Raw genomic sequence first — 23,991 nt, forward strand, 5'->3', positions numbered from 1 at the left:
GTTCGGAAATTTTGAACAGTCGGGTTGAATCGGAGTTCTTTGGAGATGTGACAGTATTGGTAAGGTGATTCGTTTTATTCGAGAGGTACTTTGTGGAACTACTTTTTGTCGTTTTATCTTATATCTTTATCTTATATCTTATATCTGTTAGATTACATGGGAATTTTTTGCAGGTACGTAGATGTTTGTTTTCTCCGAAATGGTATTTATTGGATCGTGTTCCGTGAAATGTTGAGTTTTTCAGAGTGGGATGAAAATTGTTCTTTAACTTCGAACGAACATTCCCCTGCAGTAGTTTACCAAGAATTGTGCGAACTTGAAATTAACACGAGAAAACTGAGATTACTCGACCAATTTGCGACTGATTAGAAATCTGACATTTACTATATACCATTTTTTCGTTCCCACTATTTTGCCTGCAATTTGTGTTCCATTTTTCTCTTCTCGCCACGTGAAATTTTTCATCCGTGAAAAATCGAAGGACAGAATTACGCGTAATTTCCTATGAAAAGATACTTCCTACTGTAACTTCGTCTAATTTTTTCACACCTATCTCGCGTTCTCCTCGTTGAAGTAATCACTTCATCCGCAAGGATCCCGTGGTTTCCGCGAACCTTTTACCGAAGTACGGTAACAACACTCGGGATTGAAATTGCACGGAAGCAAACTGTTCTATTAGAGGGAATCTCAATAAGGAAAAAAAGTAAACGCCAGGGGGAAACGATAAGCATGGGTAACGCGGCGAGCCTCTGGAACAGCGTGGAAAAGCTCAACACGCGTAACGAACGTTTCAATGGCACGAAGTTTTTTAATTGCGTTCACTTTGACTCGCGAGGTTACCCTCGTGTAAGGTGCGTGCGAGTGTCGTTTCACTCGCGAGACCCTGAGACGCGAACTTTCTTCTTTTCTCAGCTACGTCCGTTTTCAGGTGTGTTACGTAGAAATAAAAGAGAGTCGTACTTTCTCTGGAATATCTTGAACTCTGACGAGAAAGAAAGAATGACACGAAAACGAACCTCTTTCCGATAGAAGAGTCTTCGGTTGAGGTAAACAACGTGTCTTAAAATTAGAAAGTACGCATCAAACGGTTCGATAACCGTTTTAATACCTCCATTAGACTGTCACGCTGGTATACTTTACTCGAACAGCTCTTTTTTACGATCGAAATTTTCCTGTTTTTTTTTTCACGATCAATAACCGATCCCAGGGAGAAAATACGTCGGTCGTAAAAGCTGAACGGGTGATAACAGCGTCTCGTAACGCTGTCGTGACGTAAGAGAACCTACGTATCATTATGCGGAGCCGGAGAATTATGCGAAATGTGGTTGTAACTGTGTCCTGCGTTCCCCTGATATACTGCTCTCGAACACGTGGCGCCATGGAGATCGTAAATATCAACTCCGTATCTCGCGTCGATTCTTCTATTTTCCTTCCTTCGAACACCATGGGCGGAACTGTTGAACGCTGATAAGAAGATAGAATATTGCACAACGATGAGCAAGTTACGCGCAACCAGCGGAACGATACAAAATCTCTCAACAAGCTACTTTCGAGCGGAACAAATGTAAATTGCTTCTGCGAGTCTCTGGTCTCGAATAAAAAAGTCTCACTGTGGAAAGTTAATTTGCTCGAACTTGGGTCTACTTTGTTCCACGTTATCGCGAAGTTTAAAGAAGAAATTAATAAGGAACCAGAGGTACACATTAAATATATTAGGTTGTCCGGAAAGTTCCTTTCGTAATTTAAGCCATCGGATCTCTGTTTCTAATTGACGTAGTAACAACATTTAAATGGTACTTTCCTCGACAGTTAAAGGTGAATCCAACGTACTGCTCAAATTCTTTGTAAGATGAACAGGGATTGATATAAGTCGAACTATGTTGAATTTTTCGTGGCAACGAAATACCGAAATATTCAGTTTGAGGTGGGTGAGGAACGTCGTTACCCTGTTTTCACCTCAATTTATTAAAGTGTAAGTGTATGGTCGGCGTACGATTGGTCCAGAAAATACAATCTGATATAAGTCGAACTATGTTCTCTGCATTGGAGCGAGGATGTTGAATTTTTCGTGGCAACGAAATACCGAAATATTCAGTTTGAGGTGGGTGAGGAACGTCGTTACCCTGTCTTCACCTCAATTTATTAAAGTGTAAGTGTATGGTCGGCGTACGATTGGTCCAGAAAATACAATCGTTTACTTTGTTAATTGTCCCTCCCTCGCGGGTACCCGGGTATCTCATGAGATGAGACAGCTGAGAGTAGATATCTATTATTCCTCGACTGTTTCGGCAGAGGTTTCAAAACGATATTATGTAGGGTACAGGTACACTTTGACATGTCGGCATCGTTGCATCGCTGTCGCGACCGATCCGCATTTGTTTGCCCGGGAACCACCAGCTGTAGTGGCCACCGAGATTTCGACTGTTTTATATACATATTCGAGTACTCGTGAGATACCCGGGTCGATCGTGTTTTTTCATCTACGCAGGTATCTCATGGGTATCTCAGATACCCGGATAAAAGCCCTAATAGCCAGGCCCTTCGTGGGCCTTTGGCGTCGCGGTTTTTCCCGTTGGGCCTGGCTATCGTCGCTCGTCGCCCGCTTTCTCTCTCGCCACATTTGCTTAAAACTATTCTTTCCCAAAATTACGATACTACAAATAATTTGAGGAATGCGTTGGATTCGTTTTCAAATAACGAGTAAAATACCTTTCGGTTTTTGTCGCTATCTCAATTAGAAATACAGCATGGGTATCTCAGATACCCGGATAAAAGCCCTAATAGCCAGGCCCTTCGTGGGCCTTTGGCGTCGCGGTTTTTCCCGTTGGGCCTGGCTATCGTCGCTCGTCGCCCGCTTTCTCTCTCGCCACATTTGCTTAAAACTATTCTTTCCCAAAATTACGATACTACAAATAATTTGAGGAGTGCGTTGGGTTCGTTTTCAAATAACGAGTAAAATACCTTTCGGTTTTTGTCGCTATCTCAATTAGAAATACAGGTACGTCAGTTTACGAAACGAACTTTCCGGACAACCTAATACAATCTTGTCTCTAATTCTCTGCGGTTAGTTTATCGTAGCTTCCGTTGTATTTCCGTATTTCGTTTGAAAATTGACCGAACGAAACTTTTCAAAAATTTATCTAAAACTTTCCGTTCGACCTGGCTAACACAGCTCGATGTGCAACAACGAAAGGTATGTTGCGGGTGTTTTCGCGCGAAAATTGCCAGGCTGACAATGCGATGGAAACGCGTGCTCGAGGGTCTCGGGTCATCCGCGTTGCAGCGCGTTTAACGAAACCATTAAAAGTTGGCTGAGCACAGGGCAGAAAGTTCGTACCGTGGCCACGCCACGATTTCCACGGCGATTATGGCGCGGAGCCGCCAAAATCGTGCAGTTAAAAGTTTACACGGCGCCGCGAACCGGGCGTCGTTAACCCTCTGGGAGTAAAGGAACTTTCAGCGTCGCGATTACCCTGTTATTACTTTCACTTGTTCCGCGAATGGGGAATTGTTGCTGCCGCTTAACGAAACAAATGATTAACAATCGTGTGCACGTGGAAATTGCCCGTTTAACCCTTTATCCGGACCGTCAGTCCCTTTAACGCAGAGAGACTGTAGTTCCTTTAACGTAGAAAGGATACAGTCTGTTTTTACGACGACTTATTAAAAATACTCGGAACATTTTGAAAATTTGTTTATCAAATTATCAAAGTCGCCTTTAATTTTTTAAATAGAACCCTATAATTTTTTCTCTTATCTCTTAGCGGGCAAAAAGACGAATACTGTTCGAAATACTTTTAAAAAATTAGGCATGTGAGCTCTTTGGACTCATCTTGACCGGATAAGGGCTGAAACTCGACGTTTTATTTCGAACTTTTCAGAGAAACTGCGAGTTCTTTGGAAAGAGTTAAACGAGAAATTGCGAGTGTTCTTTTTTCGTATCAATTTAATATGTAGGTCGAGAAAACACGTTTACAATGGATAAAAGCACAGTTCCACGAATTCTCGGTGTTTCTAGAAATTTCGCAAAGAGCCACTTTCTCTCCCCGGTAATTATTTGCTTCACCTGGACTGCGGGCAGGATTACGGTAACACCGACAGAGTAATCGCTGTAGGAGTTCAACACAGAATCAAAAGTGAGTCGAAAGGGAACGAGGGAAAACGCTGGTATATTAGGAAACGGAGCGGTCGCGATGTATCTTTTTAATTACTCTCTTCCTTTACGAAGTTTTGCGCAACCGTCGAGAAGTTGGACACGGCGAGATATAATAATCCAGAATGTATTTCACTTGCCCAATTAATTCGTGCAGAATGAAAATAGGGGAATGGTTCGTCGTTGAAAATTGCGACGAGGGAAACGCGGCACTTTTAGCCGACGATTTTCAACCGAAAGAATTTCACACATTTTCATCGCAATATGTAGACTATAAAAAAGAAAAGAAAGCAATAAAATTACACGTAGCGTAGTTAATTTTAAGTTACGTGACCGTCGCTTAACACGGTAAAGGGGGGATGAATTAACATAAACAAGGGCTAAAACCTAATCGCATTGCAAATTCGAGTAAATAATCGATGACTCTGCGGTCTCGCGTATGAACACTTGTTTCCATTCATTTTCCACGCGAAACTGGATCTTCGTAAGTGAACTGCTTTCGCGAAAATTCACGAAGAAATAATAACGCGAATAGAAAGAATACGTTTGAAGAAAAATTTAGGGCAAATCACGCGTAATTTATACCGTCTCTAAAAACTGTTTTCGCAATGGCCAATAGAAAGGAGTGGGTGAAAGAGAGAGTAAATTAAACGTTGGTGTGTATTTGTGTGTATTGTTGTTTCTATCACAGTGAAATTCGTTTCACCTGATTTCTGATAATTATAAATATACCTCTGGCAGGTAATACCTTCACGTCACGTTGCGGATACCGTGACGTTCTTATCGGTGTGTTATCGCTCTGTTTTCGCATACTCCAGACGAATCACATTTCAATTTTTTTATTCAAGTATAAATAGTCATTGCAGTTGGTAATTCGTTTCGTTTTCTCTTTTAGTATTTCTTAATGGTGTATCTGAATTTTCTTAGCAATTAGAAACTGGTATAAATTGTACAATTTACGTTTAAACTGATATCACGAGACACTCGTATCACTAACGATCTTGTTAATTAAGAATAGAAAAGAAATAAATGTTCCTTCGCTATCTTCGATATTATACACCTTCTCGGTCTAGTTCTACCACGAAATCACAAGTCAGATCAATAAACAATCTGCTTTGTCCTCATTGAGTTAAGTTTAAATCATTTCTAAATTGCCCCTGTCGCCGCTCATTCTACGTATATAAATACGCCGCAGCATTTAATCGACCTATAAATGTCACTTAATTGCGACCATTCTCTGGACACTCTCACCGCAGTGAAAATAAAGCGGAATTTCACCTTCCCGCTACACAATCGCGATAACACACTGTGCACTATCATCGCGAGCAACACAGAAACTTTCCAAGCCCGTAATCCATTTTTCGACACCACACTGTACGCTACTACCGCCGCGAAAAAACACAAGATTTCTCAAGTGCAGAAAATTGAAAAATTAAAATTAAACCTTCCAGTCCGCGAAAACTTTCCTGGGCCTTTCGAAATCTTTCAGTTACACGGAAAAATTTCTCCTCTTACACCGTCGTTACACAATCCCCCGCGATAAATCCGAATCGCGTAACCAATTAACATCGTCAACAAATAAAAAGTCCAGGTAAACGGTATCGTTAACGTCCACGGTCTGACGTCAATGTCGCGCGAAACTGGGCCAAACACGAAGGGCTAGTTCATCCCTCTGGCTCTCAGGTCACGCGACTCTCTTCGACTTTCGCCGATTACACACGGCTCGAGAGAAGAGAAGGAAAGAATCGCGAGCCACGCACATTTTACACCAGGGAACGACAAACGTTATCCCGGATGGAGGAGTCGTGTGCATGAAGAAACAGAGTCGAATCTAAAGGAGGGGTGGCGGAGCTCTAGTGAGTGAAATACACAAGGGGTGGTTGTGGTCGACCTTGGCCGCACGCGATGCTGACGACTTGTCGTCGGTCAGTCCACGTAGAACCAGCGTTACGTCGATTTTCGGTTATGCCAGCCACGACAACGCGTATTATCCGTCACGACGATCTGACATTATGTAGATGGGACCGGATGCCACGCGGCGCGAGCAACCCCGATCATTCGTCAAACACCGTGACGCCTCGCGTCGAAATTCTCACGTCGTTTGTTCTTTTCGCCGATCGCCGTTTGCCGGAGAATTCGTTGTCGAGAGGCTCCTTTCGGGTTAATTTAGTGGTATCGATTGCTCGGAATGTGTTTGATGAACTTGTGTTGGTAAATAATTGGGGTTCGAGTGTGATTGTGTGAAAGGTATTAGAATTTAGAGGGTTTCCTTTCATTCCTGTACAAACAGACTTTGTAGTTTTATGGTCAGTTGTGCAAATGGCAATCTCTTCTTCTTCGAAAATTCTATTATGAAAGAATTTTTGGAATATTATTGAGAAAAAGGAAATTGGACTTCCGAAGTTTTCTTTTCATTCCTGCACAAAGATGTTGATTTGCGTTCCTCACTATTTTTTAGTAGAATTGAGCATTCGAGTTGAGAAATAATCGAACAGCATTCAAGATAGAAATTTCTTCCTCCTTCACAATTCTTTTGCAGGAAGATTTTCGACAGTGAAGTGGAATTTCCATCCCTCTCTGTTCCCAGCAATGTAAGAGTACCTCCGGTGGAACTTTAAAGGGAAATGTGTCGAATGAAAGTAGTAGCGGGGTTCGGGAAATGGTGGCAGTAAAGCGGAAATAGCCCGGAGCTTATTAAAATGGCCGTCCTAGATAGCACGTGTATGTGTTATCGTAGCGATAATTCGCAATTAGGCGAATCGTGTGCAGTTACTCCGATAGCGAAGAACTTCACTTCGCTTCTGCGATTCGCCGCGGTACGCTTTACGTGTACAGTGAGTTATGATGCTTTCCTTTCGAAAGAATGTGTAAACCTTCTCTCTGGCAGAGAAACGTTAGCACGTGAAAGGAACGAAGAGTATTCGACAGGGAGTGGTGAGCGTGTTATATTTCGAGTCCCGGTATATATTATTTATGAAGATCTTTGTGCAGATTCTGGAATATCGATCCTCTTTCGTTGAATATGTGAAATGTCAAGCATAAAATATTGTTCACGTCTCGCTCTATCTCCGCTTTTTTTTTCCTCCCTCTCTACTCAAAGCCCTTCCAACTACCACGGGAATAATTACGCTCAAGTGATTAACTACAATATGCATGTTGCATTACTTTGCATTTTAAAAGAGATACAGTATGAAAAGCGTTTAATAACACGGCTGTCCGCGTGCATTTACGAGTTTTATTGAATAATCATAAACCGACTGTTGCTCCTTCCCATGATCAAACTTTTGTATCCCATCGATTACGCTGGATTGGCGAACAAAGTATCCCGTAAATATTTCCCCGAGATATATTTGCTCGCAATATTCTTAAGAAGTTAAGGATGTAAGTTACTTTCTAGTAATTGTTTAGAAAAATATAATTCGTTGAGAAAGAAAGAGAAGAAAATACACGAGTAAATCTCACGAGCAATAAGTGTACGTATTAAAATCCCTCTAACCTCCTCTAAGTCATTCCTTTTCCTCGAATTTATCGCAGAACTGAAACAAATCACCGTCAAATGTAATCTAGGGGCCATTGTACTATATTTCCTCGTAACACAGACACACACAATCTCCGCGGAGAAATCCTTCCAGAAAAGTGGAGCACCACAGGAAGGTGTCACGCATAACCCAGGCGGCCAAGAATTTTCCGCGAGAATGTCGCGTGCTCGGGCGTTTCGCGCAAGAGTGCACACTTTGTTACTAAGAGATCCAGGAGGTACATCAAAGAAGAACCACGCCAGATTCCCCAATGGAATCTCGACGATTTCGAAGAGCCTGGAGAGAAAACCTCCTCTCCGCCTCGAGCTTGCACGCGACTCGGACAAATCTATACGCGGGTCTGTGACGTCGAGAAATCGATGGAAATTGCACAGACACGGATGATTTTGCCACCGTAGTGACGAAAAAAAGGGAGAAAGAAAGAAGTGACGAGAGGAAAGGTTGTTGATGTGACAGCGGATGGGTGGAATTCGAACGAGCAACAAAACAAGAGGGAATCGATCGCTCGAACTAGCCTGCGTTTACGTTCAACAGGCCGGAAATGGCGTGCACGTGTAACAGTGTTTTTAGAGGAATCCCGTTCGCTGAGAGCGGACGATCGACTAATAATAGATGTGATAATATTTGCTCGACCCGTACAGGGCTGGTTCCCTGCTCTAACGGGACGATTGTGCACGTCGCGCGTTTGCCCAAGATTATTTTCAGAGTGTGCCGGCAATAGGTACTTGGACGTTAATTCGCTTCGGCTGATGAAGAGGAGGGAAGATGGACTCGAACCGTCTGGGAAGCGAGATGGGCTACTTTCTAACTGTAGAAATTGCAAAAGTGATCAGTTTTAATTGTGCACTTGAACGATTTGAAATTACAAAAGTAGAAATTACAGATTTGATTAGAGAGCGTATACACGGAGAGATGATTGCGAAAGGAGACAGTTAATTTCACAAATTAAGAATCAGAGAGAATTAAATGTTCAGTAGAAAACGATCTTCTCCCGTTGAAATCTTTCACACAGAATTCGCGAATGGAACAATTAATTTCACGTTTGATACTGTTTGTTTCACTCAGAATTAAGCGTATTTATTAAACTATCTTCGTCATCGAAACGAGGGACTTTTCACGAACGTTTCATTCTCGATTACGTTTTCCCCACAATTTTCCATTATACCGAGAAATGACTTCTTTTTTGCATTCGTAATGTCGCTGGCAATAAAAACTATTCTTTTTCCATTGTACATACCAAGAAAGCTATTGTGTACAATTTGCTTTATCTAGGATCAGAGAAGAAAAGGAACGAACGAACGCAACAGCGTGTGCACACGTTGGCTATAGCAAACGAATATTCGCCGCGGCGGATTTAATTCGAAAATTCCAATTCATCGTTTTGGTGAATTAGTCCGGGCGAATAAAGCTGCAGGTTGGACGAGATGCGATGAATTATTCAATAAACGTTCCACGTTCGCCGGAGCGTTTCGCGGGGAGAACCCATCGCAATTCACCCCTCTACGATCATGTTTGTAAAGACGTTTCAGTATTCGTTCGCGATTATACGCAGCATCGTCACGCTATTGCGGCTCTCTGAGTCACTTTTAACGTGGCCGGGTGTAATAAAAATCTCGCGGAACGATTGCAGTCGGCGCGTAAAAAAGAATTTAATCTCGTTATAATTACGCTAATAACACGACCGCCCTGTAAGCTGTATCGATACGCGTCGAAGTCACGAGAATGATGGATTAATTACAAGGTGGAAATGAACGACATTACGACACACGTGCGTCACATCGAAGGAATGTACAAAGAGGTGACCGTAGATCGATAGAATGAAAATGGTAAAACACACTTTTTATTGTTTTAAAATGTCGATGAATTCTTTTTAACGTTCCCCTTACGCAGAAACGGTAGGGTACGCTTTATCTGGTACATACATACCACTGCATACTGTAAAATCAATGTAAAATACTGCATTCTTCTTGCTGTTGTAAGTAACACAAGTTTGTCACGCTTTTGGACCCGCAACACGATGGAAATTTCGACTGTGTAAGTTGGATCGAATCGTCTGATAAGAAAGTAGTAAAATTTCACGAATTCTTCTGCGTGGAATGAAATTTCGATTAAACTCGTCGTGTGAAAGAAACTGCTTGTCGAACGAGAAGAGAGAGAAAAAAAAAGGAAGAATCATGGTTCAGAGGCGTGAATGATGGACACGGTCTAACCGGCTCGTGCTTTCGACGTTCGCCTTTTCTCTCCTCCTCCTCCTCCAACTATTTCTTTCCTTTTTTCAGCCAACGATTCGAGTTAATTAGCGACGCTCGTATAACGAGGCGATTCGAAATTCTGATTTATAATCCCCTTGAGCCAGGCCGTGGCGATGTAAATCTCCACGGGATCGATAAACCCAGCTCGGTTGCATCGACCACCAGCAAGGGTGGTGCTTTATAACTAGCCGGGGTGAAGGAACTCTGTGGATCTTACGCGATGGGCCAAGTTTTCTGCACGACCCTGTGCTGTCTACGATGCACCGTTGGGAAGTGGAAGTTGTAGAACAATTTAATTGCCGCCCGTTTTACGCCCGACTTCCGCTTTGATAGACCTTTTTCTCTTCCCCTATTTAGTAACATTCGTCGCGATTCTTTCCCAAATATTTACATTGTGAAAATTTCTTCTTTTCACGATTTTCAATAGCCGCAACGTTTAAATATGATTTATCAAAGAATTAGAGGGAATGAAGGAATCATTGTTCGATGCTTCTCGGTTTCGTAGCTCTGTAGATTGACGAACAAGCGACTGTCATCGCTGTCAGTTATTATTCTCTCGAGTTTGCGAAGCTTTAAGTTGGAACAGTTATTCAGAAGTTCCTGCTTCCATTGGACGAAACAGCGATTGACGGACGCTTTAGAATATTCGTACAGCTTTGTTCTAGCGAGCAGCGATTCTTTTATTCCTCGTAACTTTTTAATAAATCATTCTCGGACATCACTTCATCTAAACTTTTTCCCCCCGTTCAACCTGCTGAATACGCTCTATCAATTTCGCATTCACCTGTTAAACATTCTCTCTGATATATTCAAAGCCCAAAGTAAATTAACTATATAAAGGGGGGGAAAGCACGATCGTTCTTCCAGCGGTATACTTAAGCTAACCCACATTCCCCCAGAATTTATATAGAACAATTAATTCTCACTTAAGGTAAGCGCAGCTAGTCAGGGGTAGATTATAAGGGTAACTACGTGCTGGAAGACGCAACAATGAATAACTGCGCAGTAATGTAGCCGTTTCGAGATCCTCGAAGCGATACCCTGGCTTAATGAAGCGCCCCCACTTCATAAAGCTGATATTTGCGAATAAATCGTGGTACGTTCACCGTGTTAGCTACGGCGCCACCCCTTCGAAATTGATAACGGGAGATCTCGTGTGTAATTTTCGTTGGAAAAATTGATCTCGATGCGCGCCGCTCGCGAATTCACGAAAGTGCCCTATTTTAGGGATTCATAACTCTCCACGTCGGAAGGCAATTCTTTTCGTTGGGAATACCTCATCGCGAAAGTGATTCGTTTTAATTGAGAACGATGCCTCGGTTTCGTGTCGCGAGATTCTACCCTCCCGAACCCCCTCTTTCCCGCTCTTATAATTCGATTTTCCGATCCGCCGCGTTCACTTTGTCTCTAACACGCGCAACCTTCTGCATAGCCAACACGTGTCCTTTAATACGGATCCAACATCGGATCCGCGGCGATTTATTGTCACTTCCGACGGCATAAATAGCTACCGTGCGCTGTGAATCTTTCCAGATTAATATCTGGCCCTCTCCTCCTCTGTTATAAATATGACTCGAGATTGCGGAGTCACGTGGAACGTTTAAGCTCGAAAATTTCTCTCGCTTGTGTGCCTCTCGTGAAAAATGCCAGCTGATTTTAACTATTTAATTAGCTTGGCATTAATGTAAACGCTTGAACAATGATTAAACACTCCGAGTCGTATGTTACTCGGTTAAATACCAACTTCGTAAACTGCTGATCGTGGTGAAAAGTTCTTAATCGAAGTCACGGTAACGCGAAATTAACCGAAGGAGTAATAAGAGATATCTTCTGATAGGGTAAATACAGTGGAAAGAAAAAGTATTTGCAATAGAACACCCCTTATATTTCATTTCGTCCTCATTGGCATATAAATATTTTGAGTAGTATGCAATTTTCAAGAATTTTGCAACGTATGCAGCCATTAAAGAAATTGTGAAGTATGCTCCCTTGTCTGCTGTCAATTTTCGAAGGATAAATTTTTCGAAACTTTTCAAGGTACCTGAAGGACCTATTCGTGGACACACGGTGTAAAATGCAAAGTAATTCATACTCACGCTGGTTCTCCATTCTGTTCCAGATGCACCACGTTCCCGCTCAACGTCTCGATCTCCTGAGGTCGCTTCACAACGTGCATTCCAGTCTTCTCCCTCGGCGAGGACACTCCTCTAACAGTGTCCACGCTAACTCCGGTATCCGTGGACCTCACGCTCTCTATAGATTCTACAGACACCCCCGCGGACGATTTCACGGACGTACGACCACTTCCGTGATTCTCTTGTCGTGCTTTCACCCCGGCGTTGTTCGCGCTTTTCATATCGTTGCTCACTGCACCACCCACGTTGGAAACATTATTAACCTTAGAGGCTGTAGATTGATCGGAAACAGGGATACCTTTCACCGTTACCGAAATCGAGTTTCCAACAACCTTCGTTTCGGAATCGTTGACAGACTTCGAAACTACTTTCACGTCTTCTTGCCTGACCGAAGCACTCGCGATGGATGAACAAGTCCTTTGAGTCTCCGTATTCGAAGAATTTTTGCTAGAATCGTTCGTCTGTTGTTCACCGTCGTTCGTTTTAGCTGAATTAATTATCGATCCAGAATGCGACGAGGTGGTGTCCTCGATCTTGTGATCGTTAGACCTGGAATTCTTCATGTTCTGATCGTTCACCGTGTTCTGATTCCTGTTAGAACGCAGCGTCGCTGAACCAGTGTTGTTCGTAGCACTGTTCACTTTAATTACGCTTCTTACCGATTGACTGACGCTGTTACTCTTCGAATGACTTCCGGTTTTATCTGTAGGAACTGGAGATTCGTTCCTGCTGTCCATCCCACCTTTCGTTCGATTGTAGTTTGTCGACTTGTTAGACCTCGATGTCTGAGAATTCGTTTGACGATGCTCCTCGCTGGTAACTGCTTGAGAATTTTGTCTAGTAGAAGTGTCATCGTTGGACGAATTGGAAGATTTGTTGTTGGAAAGATCTTGCTGACTCTTCGTCTTCTCGTTCCTCCTGTCGGTGACGTCTCTATCCAGAAGAACCGCGTTGGCGTCGATGTGCAACGGCTGAACAGCCGTCGTTGCCGTTGTATTCACCACGCTGGATGTCCCCGTTGCCGTGGAAGTTTGCTTCAGAAGATCTATCAGATCCAGATCGCCGCTTCGATCGTTGCTTTTCTCGCTCACTTGAGATCCTTTCGATCCACCTTCGGACTTCTTGCTACCCTGACTGGACTCGTTTATCTTCTCGTTGCTTATACGAACCTCCTTGGACCCTTTATTATCGGCCGCTTTTTTGCTCTTCTCGTTAGGCTGATTGGAAATGGTGATGAACCTCGCCGGATTCAAGGAATTCGAGCTGACTCTGTTCGTTTTCAACGGGATCTTCGACGGAGACGTTAGCCGTTCTTTGCTCGTCGTTCTTTTCGGAGCTTTAACCTTCTCCTGGTTTTGTTTCTTCGCGTTCCAGGCATTCTTCGATGGAGACGCGGCAAATCTCTGCTGTTTCGACGGCGACGGCCTCGTGGAATCTTTCGAACGGTCCCTTTTCGTGAACATCGGCGTTCTTTCCGGTTTCGTCGGAGTTCCCTGAATCGGGGATAGTTTGCTAGGCGTTCTGGAGACTTGTCGACGCGTGGCGAGGTTCGTGACGCTGTTGCTGTTTCCGGAGGCGTTCAAACGATTCCTGGAATCCGTCGTGTTCAAACGAGTCCGCGAGTCCACGCGACGGCCAATTTTCGGCGAGGAGAGACGCTCGGTTGATTTGCTGAGGGACGTCGAACGCTGCCGTGTCGGCTGGGGGATCAGACTCCTCCTTGGGCTACTCTGTTGCGATACTGAAACTGACAATTGCGAAACAAACGATGACACGGACCTATTCGTATACAAAATAACACGGAGAGCAGACAAAATATCGATAATTACAAATTTGAAAAAATATTAATATTATTATTAAAATACAATACTTTTGTCACAATAATGAAATTAAACGCTTTATTCCAAAAGACACAACTTCGAGGTCAAAGATAGAAGATCTCTTCTTTGGACATTTCATTAAAAATCTTACCTCGTCGATCATTTCTGCCTCTCCTCCTAGGATCCGCAGCTTCCGGTGACTGTGGCCTGGACTTAGATCGCGGCGGCGGTCCCTTGAACCCTCGTCCTCGAAAGGGCGAGACTCTTCCGGTGGCCAGCGTCGGCGACGGGCTCCTCACCTCCGGGGAAACTGGCCTCGAGTCCGCGATGATCACGAAGCTGGACCGCCGGTGCGCCCTCGAGGACGACGTGGAGGAGGGCGCGATCTTGTACGGCTCGGGTGCACGCGGTGGCGGCGGCGGTATCGCGGTTGGTGACAGGTAATTCCCGTCGGGTACCGCGAGCACCCTGAACGGAGGCGGTCGTTGAGCATGGCCGTCGTCGAGCCGCCTCATCCTTTCGAGGCCCCGAAGCTGCAACGCGAAAATCACCACAGTTCGACTTTACAATCTTTTATGGAAGCAATTAGCAGTTATGGTAAATGCCACTCTCGTGGTACTTTTAACGGCGAAAAAAGGCATTTCCTTGGTAGTATTTTCAGTTTGATTTTTAACGCCGAGTACTCTAGATGTGTTGAAAGCAATGAATCTTTTGTTAGACACTTCGAGTGGGATATTAGAGTAAGAGAAATTGAAATTGAAATGGCTACTTTATTATTTCACGTATATTTGAAAACAGTTAAACGGCTAATCCTGATACCAAAATTTAGAATTTAATATATTAATATCACTTTATAGAAATGTTTCAAGAAGTTTCTGAAAATGTACACTTTAACTCACCCAATTGTACTATTCACAAAAAGTTAATTCAAGGGTAAATTGGTTTGGGGAACGAAGCTCACTCGACTGCACAATTATACCGAATGAATCGTCTGGTACATCTACATTGAACAAATTCATTATCTTCCCCCTAATCTCACGTCTTATTTGCATTTCGTCTACGCGGTACATTGGCCCAACTATGATTCAACGCTCGTCCAACGGGCCAACGTGCACCAAAAGTTCTTTTCATTTGCCATGATAACGTGGTATCTCGTTGTCCCGCTGACGCAGCCCAAACTTTCTACTCCCTTTTGCTTTGATAAAAGCACCTCTGCCCGATGAAAGTTCTACATGACACCGAACACGTTAATAACGACCACTACCCGACGTAATAATACTCTAAAGAGCTTGAAACAAGAACTAACAGGGTTAAATAATTAGAGATGACGAGGGCAATTTAACCCAGAATTAGGAGTCCTAATCTTCGTTCTGTTGTATTTACGGTTGTAGAAATAAGATAACAAATCAAGAAGGCTCTATTTATCTCACTTTCTCAACTTGAAATTCCCCTTATCCCGAGATCTATCGATGATGATTCAGATCGATGATTTCACGAAAAATTCACAAAAATAACGTAGGGTTAAGCGTTACACTGAACTACAAATAAACGACAGTACCTCGAGTCCTTCATGCAGACGACCAGGATGCGGAGGACGCCAAGATCCTTTGTCGCTCTCACCTGAAACACAGAAGAAACCTATCTGAGACCACCGCTAGACGAGACACAGTCTTTTAAAAACCTATCCGGTGAAACTTCGATCCATTAGAATTTCAGATTCACGCCAATTACACCATCGAAATGATCATCATCGCGAACACTCGGAGCAATCCTAATGTTTTCAACGTTTAATGCCACGTTTTCTCGATATCCATTGAACGTCGAACAGCTCGTAAATGCTCGTTTCTTCGTTCATTAACGATCACCAACGAGCGTGTTTAATCGAATTAGTTCATTCCCCTTTCGCGCGGTGTTCGCGTGAAATTTCCAACGCCTCCCTGTTCCGTGCGGCTACGCGAGAACAAAAAGCCAGGCTGTGGTCCCCGGAAGTTCGGCGCAAAAAAGCAATTCCCTGAAAAATATTCAACATCTAACGAATCGTGTAGCTGGAAGAGCTGAAGGGCCTCAAGCTCTTCCTCCTTTTTTCCTCTCCTTTCTTCTCCGGCCCGCTTTCCGCCGCGAGGATCAGATTCAAACGGCCGCCTGGCAATTAGCCGGGCCTCGTGCAACATCCGTGATTATTCGTTGACGGTTGCAATTACTCACTCTAGTTGTAGCGAGCCTCGTCGAGCGGACACCAGCCTCTACGCATTTTATTCACGCTCTCATAGGCGGGAATGCCTCGTCTCGATCGCGTCAGTCTCGCTAGCGATGCTTATTATCGCGATACCGTGACGCTGCTGAACTACATTTTTCCTACTCTACTTTTCTCTCTCTCTCTCTCTCTCTTTCGTTTCAACGTTCGTGGGGAAAAAGGAAATTGATAACATTGTGAAATTGCGAATTTTCTTCGGGAGAGATTCTCCTTTGTGGAAGTTGATTTTTCGAAGACTTCTTAGTTTTTTTTTTATCTTCGTCGTTTCTTCCTTCTTCGCGTTCGTCGAACGAGGGAAAACGAGATTGATAACATTGTGAAATAAGAATTTTTTTGGCGAGAGATACTTCCCGTGGAAGTTGATTTTTTCAGCGTATTTCTTGGAAACGATTTCCCTTGGCTCGTTAAAAATGTTCTTTGTTACTCGTGTAGCTTCTTCTCTTTTAATTTCAGAAGTTTACTTTGCGAACGTTTCTCGTTGTTTCATCTGTGCTTGCAGCTTTTCTACAAATTCCACTTTTCTTCCTTTTTTCTTTCTTTTCGCAGATATTCACGTTTCACTCATTTTTCTCTGCCTCGTGGAAGCTTTTTAATTTACATGTATCTTGCTCTCCTGTTTTAAAGAGATAATACTTTAAACTCTTTTTTTCTCGTTTCGAGAAACCTCGAGTCTGGGATATTCTTCCGCGTCCACCTAACGAAGTTACCTATTTTTTTCCCCTCTTTCGCGAGGATAACGGTCATGCAACAAAGGGAAAACTTGCGAGATTACACGGCCCGTAAAAAAATCATTTCAAGAGTTTATTTTTAATACAGATAATTGTGAGCGAAGTGGATGAGAAAATGGGTCAACGGGATCATAGGAAACTGTTACACGTGTTTATTATCGCGATAAATCTTTTTCTACGATTTCACTGCTTCCGCCTTTTCTTCTATTGCTTCTTTTACAATTAAACGCATTAAGGATACACTGGTGCGTTCGCTATCTTGGAAAATCCAACGATTATTTGTACTAACAAACATTCGTATGAAACAGTTTCACTTTATTGCCGTTGTTCCATCGTAGCACTGATTAATGTGAAATTTTCACTTTTATTTCCTCATCAATCACCAAACACATACTTTTTTCAACACCTATTATTACACATCTTCAATTACTCACAAGTTGCAAATACCGCTAGGCAAAGCTTTAAATTATCGCAATATATTTTTCCATAGTGTTTTCTTATTTTCCATCTCGAACTTAACGACACAATTCCGTAAGCGATTAATTAATTATACGTGACAGAGATGTCAAAGGTGTCGAAATCGAGGAGGACCAGAAAAATAACGCAAGCGTCTTGCGCCGGATAACTTTTTCTTACGCTCTCTCAAATTTTGCGACACAATTTCGTGAGCGATCGATTAACTATATGTCGCAGAGATAGCTGAGGTGTCGGAATCGAGGAGAAATCATAGAAATAATGCAAAATAATCACAGAGATAACGATGATCGACGTGCCAACCGGTGGTAACGATACCGATGCACCGCGTCGACGTTCTCCACGACGGTGGTCCCCGTAGAATCTGCATCGCGTCCAGTGACATTCCTTAAACCGCCACGGGACACGCTGAGCAGCATGAAGGATTGGGCTTGAACGTGGCCGGAGCAAGGCCTCGTGGCCGAAATGTGATTCAACGATGGCTCGCGTCGGCGACGCGTTGATTTACGACGACCAGCTTGTATCGAATTAATGGACGGGCCAATGAAGACGCGATTTGCGAGCACCGTACGAGTACGTTTACCGAGAGTTACTGCACGCTTTCTAGAAATCTGTCTCCCGTGAATCGCGCCAAGAGCTATCTCCAACTGAGTAAACTTCTTTTACTCGAACAAAGTTAATCGTGGTGGAGGAAAAATGCTCGAGATGAAAGCTTCTTTTCGTAGAAATTTTATTTTTACTTTTGCGAAATTTCCATTCTACAGTGTGTAGAATTGTGTTCGATTTAGGAATCAGATGTACGCGGAACAGAAGGAATCATTGGAGCGAAGTGATCGCGTTCTGAACCCTCACAATCCATCATAACGAAGAAAAAATATTAGCGATGAAAGCTCGTTCTTTCATAGAAATTTTATTTTTACTTTTGCAAAATTTCGATTCCATGCGATACTAAAGTGTGTAGAATTACGTTTGATTTGGAAATTAGATATACGCGGAACAGAAGGAATCATTGGAGCGAAGTGATCGCGTTCTAAACCCCCACAGTCCTTCCTAGTGAAGGAAAAATGCTGCAAATAAAAGCTCATTGATCTTCGATAAGATTTCCTCTCTTCATTTTCGAATATTGAAATTCCATGTGATACTAAGGGATGCAGAATTGTAATTAAAAGCTCGTTGATCTACGACAGAATTTTCTTTAATTTTTAATTAATACTAACAAAATGTAGAATTGTGTTGGATACAGAAGTTAGATGTACATAGAACAGAGGGAACCGTTTGAGCGAAGTGATCGCTTCGTAAAGCACGGCTCGACTGCTCTTGAGCAACATCGACGATGAGTAAATGAGATGGTTTCCGGTAATTAGGTTGCTTAAATCGTTAATAGGAAGCCGCTAGACTCGTCTGGGCTCTCGAACTGGGACTGGCGCGTAAAAATGCGCGAAACGGTTCGTACATCTGTGAAACCCGAAGCGGGGGGTAAAAGAAATGCCGGAGAACCGCTTTGAAAAACGGTGTTTAGAAACGGTGTATCTTATCTCTTCTAACGAGGACTGTATTATATGATAGCGTACGGAATAAAATTAATGTCTTCATCTTTTTAATACGGTTAACTTCTTGTAGATACAGTTTTGATAACGCGAATGCGGTGATTAAGGTAAATGTTAAATGTGAGTTTCGTGTTGAACAGTACGGTACACGGTTCTGAGAATCGTTGAAAAAGATTCATTCGTGACCTTGACACCGTGAAAACTACACATGAGATACGAGTGCGGGGGCACGTGACGTGATCGACGATTTTCCACGCGCATTCGTATGGATCCGCGCGCACTCTATCTAATTGCAATCGGGAATCGGAAATACGGCGAAAGCGTGAGGGCTTGGAGGCTGTTTAAATTTCGTGAAACTCTCGATCGAAATACCTGCGATATCCATAAAAGTCAATACATAAAAGGATAAATTCTACGAAAGAAAGATGATTTACAAATCTACCCCTTTAAAATTTACAAAACGAAGTCTGATCCCTCGAGTTACTCGAATCGTCGAAGGAAACGTTCTCCGCAAATTTTCACCCCGTAACGCGATCAATCTTCCAATTACCACAGGCGCGCGTGAAGCAAAAAGGGAAAAGAAGAGTTCGTCACCGATTGCTCAATCAATTAGCAAGCACAAGCGTCACCCCTATCAAAGAAGAAAGAAGAAAGACGTCTCTACGCTTGGTCTCGCCTTCATTTTCGCAGGCAAGTTAACGCTTGGAGGCCTAACGAGCCACGTTTAACGAGGCCCAGGCGAAACATCTCCCCGTGATCGACGTTATAAATAACGATTTAGCGAAGATGAGGCGCGGCAAAGTGACGTACGTCACTTTTAATTAGCATCGGTTGCGCAACGTCTCAATTAAGTGGCGCTTTCCGCCGGCTCAACACTCCGAGACCGCGGTTTTTCTTCTTTCCACCGCTTATAATTGACGTGTCGCAATCTGTTTATCGGCTGGCCGAACCACGAGAAACTCGGGGATGGGAATAGTAAATCAGCGAGCCGTTAACGAGAATGGAAAACGTCGGAATCGGCTAGCAGCTGAGGGATCAACGACCCCTCGTAACTCTCTATACACCTGTGCGTTGTGTTCGCTTGGCAAAGGAAGTTCCGCGCGGCGTAACGATCATGTAACAGCCGATTATTTCGCGGGGCAGTCGAGCAAGGATTGTCGAGTTAATTGTTACGCGGGTACCCGACGACCACGCGTCCCGTATTCTCTCGCGAAACTCGTCCGAGTGTAATTCGGCCGTCGTGTAACGATTATTGCACGTTCGAACGTTGCCAATTTGTGTGACAAGTTTGTCGGGAGAAAGAAAATCACAAAATTCCTTTTCCTTTCTTCGCAAATATTTATTTCTCATAATGCACGGTTCCTTTTTTACGTGAAGTAAAAAATTATTATAATTTTATTCACTATGCAGCTGTGCAATATTTCGCTGTAATCTTATTTGCATAATTATATACCAAAAGTAACGATACCTTTTTTCCAAGGAAGAAACCTCGCCGTCGTGAAGGGAGAGAAATTGTTTCTTAAATTTTAAAAAATCGGGAAAAATGAAGGGAAACGAGGGCGGAAGTGGCGAAGCGAAAGGAATCGAAGTGAAATTTTAAACGGGGAATTGACGATATATATTTTTCAGAGGTGCGAAACTACCTTCTAGTAGCAGAACTTCGAGCCGCGTGCGTAATTGCAAGTCCATGGAAATTGCGGTTGGAACCGCGAATTACACACGTGAACGCGACACTTGGTTGCAGTGTCGTTACCTCGACGACGAAGTACAAGACCCTTCCGTTCTCGAAACTGGTTTCAGTAAAGTGTTAACGTTCGAACGTTCGATCGAGGTTAATTCGAAACGATAAATTTCGACGTAACCGAGAGATTACACGTTGCATTATATTTCTTCGCGCATTTTCTTCTTTCCCCTCACACCCGTTACAAGGAAACGATCAGGCACACGTTACTCTTCGTCGTCCCCGCGACGAAACTTCTCGCGTGCCACTTTGTGTCGTTGCTTTAATTCAAACGAATCTCACCGGCCAGTTCTAAGCATCGTGTTCCTTGACAATTGTCATCGATCAAAGGCGAGAGTGCAAGTGTGTGCATGCATATTAATTCCGCGGTGCCGCGGACACGTCAGAAAACGATGTATTAAACGGTACAAACATCCCCGAGTCCCGAAAAACCTTCGACAGAAACGATGCAGAGAAAAGCACCGCGAACGAAATTAACCTAAAACTGCAGCATCCGAATTTCCATCGATTTTTTAAATAATTAATTTCAACTTGGACTATAGAAGGAGATAACGTTTAGCGTGTTTGTTGTTTAAAAAAGTTTAGTATGAAACAGAGGAGAGGTATCGTTCGGCGAAGGAGGAAGGAAATTCCGTAGGATTTTTCCTGGCTAAGTGGAACAGTCGGACTTTTATCGATCTGATTCAAATCCGTCCACAAAGACCGCCACGAGGGTGGCGCGCAAGCTTTTCTCCGCCAGTTTTCGTCACCAGTAACGAACCGCGTAACTTCCACTCCGCGATTCCATCCGTTAATCCGTCATTCTACAATTTCCTCGTATATCTTCGAACTGAAGCTGAACGAACCACGGGAAATTCGTAGAGAAGGGTACGATATACATGCATAGATGCACGTTAAGGGAAGAACCGCAACAAGTATTCGCTTAGTATTAGTGGCCGTCGTAATAATCGCGTTGGTTTCGCCGTTGATTCTTATCAAGGCTAGACCAAAAAAAGGTATGACCCATGAAATTTCAAGTACGACCTCGTGCGCCAGTCACGAGAGTCCAGTCCGCGCGAATTCCACCAATGCGTCAGAAATTGAAAGGAATTACACTGGTACCCTGACAGAGCCACGAAGAACACCCTAACTCACTCTCGGGAGACCAACGGAACGATCAAGCTCGATACTCAAATTCTCTATTCTTGTTGCTCCAGTTCATTCAACAACTTTCCACAAGATACTATCTTGATCTTCGAGCTGATTCCAATCACTTTCAATCAGCTCCCACTTATTATTCCACCTTATTCAGCGTCTGCGTACGTTTCCAATCGCATTTCCAACGCATCTAAACTCCCTCTCTCTATCTCTCTTTTACGTTCCACTTGGTCAACGATAACATTCACGATGATCCAAACTTCGTCGATCGAACAACGATCCAATTTACCTCACCTGAATCAGACCGGTGTTCTCGATGAATGCGTTACGTACACGTCGAAGAAGAGAACTTCAGCGTCTTACCTGGCTACCAGGTGGACAGCGAAGCGGAGTCGCCGGACAGGGTGCATTTACGAGGGTGCGAGCCTCAAGGAAGCGTCGGTAGTCGGCATCGATGTGCCGCGGCGTCGGTCCGCGTCTTCGCGTGAGCACGAACGCGTCCTTACTGCCGCGGGGTTGGCCGGCTCGGCTGTTCGTCGAGAAAGCGAGGGTACGAGCTGGTCACTCGGGAGGCGCTGGCGCGATGACCAACCGTCGGGGAAACGTGGTCGGTTTATCAGGCAACTTCGACATGCAGATTTTAATTGACGAACATACTCGGATCGAGAGTGAACCGAACTGATTGCAGAACGACAGAAGTGTCTCGCTGCGGAGATACTGGAGGTTCGGCCTGCTTGAAGATGACCTTCGCGAGGATAAGATCTGAGTATTTTCGTGGCATTTATGAGTGTTTGTAAGTAGCAAAAATTTTGTACAATTTCTTTTAGTACACAGCGCAGATTTTTAGAAAAAATCTTTAGCGAAGGCAGGCCATCCTTTTACAACTTTTTTTTAGTAAAGAAGGAGACATTTTAGAACATTTCTTAACGAAATGGTCAGCTTTTCAAAAGGCAACATTTTACAAAATTTTTTTAATGGAAAAGCCATCGTCTTTTTAATAAGGGATGTATTTGAATGGACAGATTAGGGCAACGGACACCCTGAGGATGTTGAGACGTAATTTTAGACTGGGAATATCTCCTACAGGATTGCGAATCCTTCAGGAATAGTAGGTAATTATGAATGGTAATAAAGGAAAGTGTATTCCAGTTGAGTTGCACGAAATAAAAGCAAGTTTGCATTACACGAACTCGAAATTTACGAATTCTTTCATTCCCAACACACCTGAAGCTCTGAACTCACAAAGAAAATCGTAAACCAACGATGGAGCATAGGATTGTTTTCAATTTCCTTACATAATGTCCGTCCACGCAATAGATCGCGTACACACCGCGAAAAGTGTTACACCGCTTACGGATAATCGGATATATATCGTTCGGATACGCGTTTATACGGGAGTATTCTATAACGCGACGAGGCAGGCGAGGCCGTTCATTCATTCATTTGGTCGAGCTAGGTCTACTGGATCGAAATTATTGGAACATTAGCTTGATTGAAGCGGGCTGGGCTCGGCCCGATCGTACGATCGATATCCCGTGCATGTGTGTGTGTGTTTCTGCGGCGTTTGAAACTACGTGCGGCAACGATTGCGCCAAATTAATGGCGCTAAAATTCTCATTAAAGTGGAATTTATCGAGTCCATTCGAAGCCAGAAACACTGACTTTTGTAGATTGAAATTTTCACACAGAGGAGGACGAAATTAAAACTCGATAAGATATTCGTTTGAAAATTCCATTTCGAAACGCGTACAATTGATAAAGTAATCAACGAGCAAACAGAAACTAATATTTTTAAATATGACGTGATGCAGATTCGTCGTATACTCTTTCGTATATGAAAAACAAAAAAAAAAAAATAGATAAAGATTAATCGGTTTCTTTTTAAACACATTTTATTCGATCGTATATGTACAGTTTACATAATCATCGTCGCCACGTTACATATAGTACATCCGACTTCGAGTTAAATGGGTAACTGTTTACTATGGGAAATAATTCCGTGCGAAGTCCAAAGCGATCAGTCCGTTTCTCCGACGAAATCTCAGCCAAGATCGATTACGCCACCGAAGAATATACGTATATATACGTTTGGTCCTTCGTATATAAAGGTCCTTTCCTCCTTTCTACTTTTCGGGCTTTCGTTTCTCCTATCAAACGGCTAAGAAATGCAACGAGGTAGTTGAGAAAATCGGAAATATCCTATTCTTCTTC

General features: G+C 43.2%; 1 protein-coding gene across 1 annotated transcript in view; it reads right to left on the minus strand.

Annotated features, from left to right (window-relative positions):
* The window catches only part of LOC108570899 (protein stum), a 22,082-nt gene extending 4,342 nt beyond the window's left edge, over nt 1-17,740 (minus strand). Inside the window, exons 1-4 of the mRNA XM_017932828.1 lie at nt 17,632-17,740; nt 15,458-15,519; nt 14,051-14,432; nt 12,041-13,826 (exon numbers count right to left, since the gene is read on the minus strand). Coding sequence (XP_017788317.1) covers nt 12,041-13,826; nt 14,051-14,432; nt 15,458-15,519; nt 17,632-17,740 — 2,339 coding nt within the window. The remainder of the gene's footprint in view (nt 1-12,040; nt 13,827-14,050; nt 14,433-15,457; nt 15,520-17,631) is intronic.
* Nucleotides 17,741-23,991: the final 6,251 nt, after the last annotated feature.

The sequence above is a fragment of the Habropoda laboriosa genome, unplaced genomic scaffold (genome assembly GCF_001263275.1).
Source record: "Habropoda laboriosa isolate 0110345459 unplaced genomic scaffold, ASM126327v1 scaffold90, whole genome shotgun sequence".
Taxonomy (NCBI): Eukaryota; Metazoa; Arthropoda; class Insecta; order Hymenoptera; family Apidae; genus Habropoda; species Habropoda laboriosa.